Source organism: Zootoca vivipara, chromosome 7 (genome assembly GCF_965207765.1).
Source record: "Zootoca vivipara chromosome 7, rZooViv2.hap1.1, whole genome shotgun sequence".
Lineage (NCBI taxonomy): Eukaryota > Metazoa > Chordata > Lepidosauria > Squamata > Lacertidae > Zootoca > Zootoca vivipara.
In genome coordinates this window covers 45073587-45079838 of record NC_142590.1, presented here as the reverse complement: position 1 = coordinate 45079838, position 6252 = coordinate 45073587, and the positions used below count along the sequence as shown (strand labels likewise).

The 6252-nt window shown below is 42.3% G+C and overlaps 1 protein-coding gene across 10 annotated transcripts in view; it reads right to left on the bottom strand.

The window, feature by feature from the left end:
* Positions 1 to 6252, bottom strand: part of KIF2C (kinesin family member 2C) — a 32741-nt gene that overhangs the window by 3908 nt on the left and 22581 nt on the right. For all 10 annotated transcript variants that reach the window (XM_088673288.1, XM_088673292.1, XM_088673286.1 and 7 more), the window contains 5 exons: positions 6150 to 6213; positions 5806 to 5897; positions 4863 to 5005; positions 3572 to 3776; positions 54 to 164 (listed from right to left, as the gene is read on the bottom strand). In XM_088673288.1, coding sequence (XP_088529414.1) covers positions 54 to 164; positions 3572 to 3776; positions 4863 to 5005; positions 5806 to 5897; positions 6150 to 6213 — 615 coding nt within the window. The remainder of the gene's footprint in view (positions 1 to 53; positions 165 to 3571; positions 3777 to 4862; positions 5006 to 5805; positions 5898 to 6149; positions 6214 to 6252) is intronic.

The following is a 6252-nucleotide window of genomic DNA, read 5'->3' as shown; positions in this document are numbered from 1 at the left end:
CTTCAGCAAGTTCCTGCCATTTCTGTGATCACAAGGCTAGCTATTTAACTTACCATACAGGTTCTGGAATTTGCTCCAATGAAGGAATCCCTCAGCACTTGGGTAAGTTTGCTCTCCCGAAAAGGTTTGTGTTGTTTATTTTGGCCTAGAGCGCGGATACATTCCTGGGGATAGGAGGAGAAATAGTCATAGTTGAACAGAGTTTAGGATCATCAACATCATGGCTATATAGCTAAACACTTTGTTTACCTTAAGTCGAACCCTAAGTCTAACCACTTAGTTAGGAATGCACAGTAGGATGTGGCTCCAGGTGTTGCTGATTCCCAACTCCCACATCCCTGGCCATGCTAGCTGGGCTTGATGGGAGTTAGAAGTCTAACCTCACCTGATGGGCAATAGGTTCCTTTGAAAAAAAGGTTGCAAGAAAGCCTGCAATGTCTCAAGACTGCCCTGCTCTAGGTAACTTTGAAATATTATCACAGGTGCACTTAAAACTTTTGTTTGCCTTGTTCTTTAGATAGTAGACAAAAAGCTTGCAGTGCTCATCACCTACAGCCCCTCAAGAAAAGCGGTTATATACTACTTCACAGTGATTATCTAGAATGATCCAAGAAGCAACATTCCGTTTGGTAAATTTAGCCTCTTGCTCTGTTTTATGAACAAAATTAAAAAGACATACCAGAAAGGTGTGTGTGCAAGTTACATCACCATTTAGAACAGACATGACAATTGGAGTACACTAGGGCTGGGCAATATCTGGTTTTCAATATAACGATATATCGGCAACTAAACATCACGATATATATCCGTGATGGCGAGGGCCTCGCCGGATCTATTTGTGGTGGCAGAAGGCCTCATTTCACCTATCCACAGTGGCAGAGGGCCTCCCTGCAGGGAAGGAGGGCTCTGCTGCGCCTCCCTGCAGAAGCAGAGGGCTTTGTGGGCACCCCCACAGTCAAGGACCTTGCTGCACCTCCCCACAGCAACTGAGGCCTCACTGCGCCTCCCCAGGCTTCCCCACAGAGGTGAAGGGCCCCATCACGCCTTTCCACAGTAGCAGAGGGTGCTCTGCACTTCCCTGGGGCAGCAGAGAACTTTGCTGCATCTTCCCGCAGTGGTGGAGGGCCTTGCTCTGCCTCCACATGGTGGTTGAGGGCTTTAAAGAAGTAAGGAAGTTGTAGATTTAAAAAAAACATTAAGTAAACTTCTATATTTAATATATTTTCAACTAATTTAATAATAGTTCAAGTGATTTCCTAGTCAAGTTGCATCTGCTTCCCCACTCAGAGGTCTAAGTGAAATCTATGCATGCATAAGCCCCACCGAGTTCAACTAAACTTACTTCTACTTTCCTTGTAGTAAGCCCCCGTTAAATTCAGTAGGGCTTGCTTCTGAGTACAGTGGAACCTTGGTTTACGAATTTTCGGTTTACGAACAATCGTAACCCGGAAGTAAGTAAATCAAGGTTTCCGAGACCTACGGCGCTCCGATGCCTTCGCGGAGCCATGGGAGTGCTTCCGCAGCTGCGACCCAGCTGCGTCCGATGCCTTCTGGAGGCCGGGCCTTCGCTCCGATGCTTCTCGGAGGCCCGGAGCAAAGGCCCGTCCTCCGGAAGGCATCAGAGCGAAGGCCCAGCCTTCCCTACGATGCCTTCCAGAGGACGGGCCTTTGCTCCGATGCCTTCCGGAGGCCGGGTTTTCGCTCCGATGCCTTCCAGAGGCCAGGCCTTCGTGGAGCCATCGGAGCGCTTCCGCGGCTGCGGCCCAGTCGTGGATGCTCTGGGCAGCTGTGGAATGGCAGGAGAGAAGTGATTGTGAAAGAGTACCCTGAGCCCCCATCCAAACAATGACTATCATCAGCCCACATAAGAAAAAATGTTAATTTTTTTTCATCTACAATACTGTCTTAATTATTTTATAGTACAGTACATTGATTATTGCCTTCATTTCATGGATCAATGGCCTCATTAGACAGTAAAATTCCTGTTAAGTTGCTGTTTTAGGGGGTGTTTTTCATCGTCTGGAACGGATTAATCCACTTTCCATTGCTTTCAATGGGAAAGTTCACTTCAGGTTAAGTACGCTTCGGTTTAAGTACAGACTTCTGGAACCAATTGTGATTGTAAACTGAGGTACCACTGTAGACATGCATTTGCTTGCACTGCTTACCAACAAACACCCTCCCCTCCATTCTCACACAGTACCCAACCTCCCATTTCAGCAAAAAGCAGCCAGTTAAATCATCTCCCCTCCATTTCCCTTGACAAAGAAGCCCCCCCCCCAAAAAAACCATTCCACCAATTTCTCCCTTTTTATCAAAGGGAGGGAAGACATGCAAGCAAAGACTTAGTCTCCTTTAAATAAATAAATAATCTTCCTGTTTAATATAGAGGAAAGCTATGGGGGGGGAAATAAAACACTTCCCCCTTTTTTTCACCAGTGGGGGTGAAGGATTCCGTTTACTTTATCGCTATATCTTTGATGGCCTAGCCCTGGGGAGTTGCTCCTGGACTGTTAGCAGAATCTGCATTATTAGCCGAGCTCAGAGTTTTTAAGAACAGGAACTTCTGCTAAAAGAGTTAGTTTGTGTGCTTGTGACGGGTTAAAATTTACAGCAGCCCAGGGCTTCTATTCTCATTTCTTTTTAAAATATATTTTAAACACATGCTTATTTTAAATACATTCTATTCTCATTTCTTTTTAAAATATATTTTAAATACATGCTTTTTTCAAGTTGTGTTTTCTACAGATCAGTTTCATTTGTTGAGAGACATTATTTCTCAGCGAGGGGAGGGACAACAAAACAGGGAGAGAGGCAACTGTCTTCTTGTTGAGGAAATAGCAAGAAACATACCAGTGAAGCTGAAAGAGTTTTCTGGTTTGTGCTACTGGTATTCAATGGTATGGCAATTTATTGCACTGCCCTAGACTACCTACAATACCATCTGCCTAGTTGCAGCCAAACTCTTTAAACTTTCTACTAAAATGCCAACAGAATGTTTATTGAAAACTAACTTATCTTCAGGAGAAATCACAAATAGCTTCTAATCTTTTTTGAACCATTTGATCAAATCAAACTTTTATAGAGTTAGAATTGGAAGGAGGTTCAAGAGTCATTTTAACTTAACTTCCAGATAGGGGTAGCCAATATAGTCACTGCAGTTTGGCATTTTGGTATCAGTCTATGCAAGTGAGTTGCAATGCTCAGGCTCCTGGTGAGTTTCTAATATAGCTTTCCGTGCTGAATGTTGCCGAGCTCCTTTTCACAAATTATTCCTAGCTGATGCCCATCTAGTCCTCTCTCATTCTTCAGTGGCTATTCTACAAACTCCCCAAACAGCTTTGTCATAACTAACTGGTTTAGCAAGTGTCTTCTATAATAAGAGTTGCAAATCTGTCTCCATACATCTTGAGTCAGTTTGTCCAAGTCTGCAGAACTGAACAGGCAAATAAACAGTGCTAAAGAGGCTGGTAGTCCTGGATTTTTACCATCATGCCATCATCTGTCTATTCTGCTCTAGTCTAAAACTGCCACAAAATCTTATTGCCTGTGCCATAGATTTACACTGTACCTTCAATGCTAGCAAGCTTTTGTTTATTTCTGCTGCTTCCAACCGTGTCTGCCGATCATTGCTGGAGGTATCAGCACCTCTTTCATTACCAGCCAAGTCCACCAAGGAGAACTTGCCATGAAGTTTTTGTTTTCTGCGCAGAATAATTTGAAAACAAGCATGGGAACGCGAGGAGCTGGCGTTTGCAAATGTATGCCCGGATGTCCTACAACAGAGATAATAGTGTTAATTGGATGATGGGTATTAAATATAATTATATACCAACTGTTCCATATCTTCGCCTCAGAATATGTCAGTATAACTTGTGTTGGCTGTACCTCATCTGTTATGTGCCAATTCATGCTTCTACTTCCAAGTCTAAAGTGAATTTAATATATTAGAAGGATACTAGCCTTTGCAGTATCTGCATGGATCTAATCATGGGGTCTCCAACCAGGCACCCATATGAATTATGGCAGACATCCATCCCACTTGGTGCCCACCAAGCCCCTCTACCCCTCTCTGGTGGGATAGTGTCGGGAGGGGGGGGTTGCCTGATTTTTATTTGATGGAGGAAGAGTCTGACCATTACCAGTTTTTCTTCTGTCGTGTCTTCAGTAGTTTTAGATTTGTAAGGTGTGCCCTGGAGCCCAAAAGGGTGGGAGACACTGCCTAATGTGTTAGAGGGAGGGGGGGATTTATTGGTTAGTTGATTTTTGTCCTTGTTCTTATGATGTATTTTGTGCTTTTATATTGTATTTTTATGTTGTGAACCACCCTGAGATTTGCTAATGAAGGACAGTATACAAAGAAGAAGACGAAGACGAAGAAGAAGAAGAAGAAGTTCAGTGTTTTGGTGTTCCAGTGACATGAATGACTCTCGCTTCACAGTCCCCAGTCACTTTCTCCGAACTCTCCACATCTATGAATCTCTTTGTCTAGGAATCACTTTTTGTAGCAATAAAAAGCCCCCAAGGGTTTAAAGACAGGAGAAAAACAGTGAGTTTATAACAAAAGCAGGTTAATTTAGAACGTGCAAGTTCAGTTTTACTGGTACAAAATTTAGGTTCCTTTAGTAGAGAATTTCTCTTAATTCAAAAAATATTTAAGTGCTTGTCATACAGCTCTTCTGGTTTTACCACCAGAAGACTAAGGCTATGGATAGTCCTCACCCTTTCTTGCAAATTGTCTTCTAAGTGAAGGTAAAACCGATTATATTGTCAACTGCTCCTTTTCCCTAAGAGTTAAGGAGGACATGATAAATGGTCAGAACTACATCCTGCATTAATACTAAGCATGCAGCACAACCAACCTGCAGGCACTGCCTATCTCGATCATCCGGATAACATCCTCAGCACAGCTCACTTGCATTTCTTGCAGGCCAACGACCTGAACCTGCTGTTTGCCATCCTCCAGCACTCGCAGCTTTGCTTTTTTGTTTAAGAGATCAAATAGCTGGATTGGAAAAAAGGGAAATACAAAAAGTTGCAGAAAGATCAGGTGTTGGAAGTGTAGCATTTGAGAAAGCTGCTTTAAAAGGTCTCACATACTTTAAAAATCCTCCTGAAAGTCTCAACTTAAAGTTTTCCAATAAAGAAAGATACAATACATTTATGCATAATGGACTGGAATGTCACTGCAAACTCCCCACGGCTAGGACCTTATGCCAAGCAACACAAAGATTCAATGACACCACATTTTCCATGAATGTAGAGACTGGACTAAGCATTAAAATCAAGAAACTAACGCATGCTAACTGAGGAGTGCCTTAAGAGGAGCTCAACCCTCTCTCCCAAGAGCATGCATTTTCTTAGGGATGTTCACCTCATAACTGGGGATGGTCACATTTTCTATATGTAGCTTGTGGTGTAGCCTCAAGAGCAGTGGGTATATCACATCTCATTCTCAAAAGGACTCCCTCTTCTCAGGTTAAGAAGTGAACATTAATTCCCAGTGCAAGACCATGCAATGCAATGTAGTGCAGTGCACTGCTCTTAAAATGTTTCAAAGATTTCCATTTAGCAGTGTTTAAGATTATACAAACTGTAACAAAGCTGTAACCCTAAGAAGTCTAAAATGGTTTATAATGAGAAGACACCTCTCACCACTGCTAGGCTACTCCAGCTGCAGAAGGGGGATGTTAAGTCTAATACTCCCTGCCATCACCAGATTATATATAGAAGACACCAACTCATCTCCAGCACTCTCAGATCTCAGGAGATATGAAGAATATTTAAAAATACACATGGCCTCACCTTTCCATTATATATTTCAAAGAAAGTCACGTACACTTCCAGACCTAGAGCCTTGTATCTTGGCTGGTTCTGAAGAAGGAAGACATCCTGTGCTGGTAAGGGAAAGACATTTACAGAACAATTATCAAGAGTTCTATGTGCTTTGGGGTCCTTTCTAGAAGTTATTTTACAGCTTATAAAGTGGTTATCTAAAGCATTTGCTGTGGACATTAATACTTAATGTATACCATTTAACCAGAAGTTTAATTGGAAGAGCAGCCTTCACACAGACCTTGCACATTACAATCTATTTTTCCTTATGTTTCCAACTTTTTAAATAAAATTCAAATGAAAATGGTACATACATGCATAAGCATATATTCCTTTAGAGGCCTTCTGCACTTTCCCAGAGAAGTCACCTCCCATAGTCTAGAAAGAGAAAATATATTAAGAGGCAGGTACTCAGCA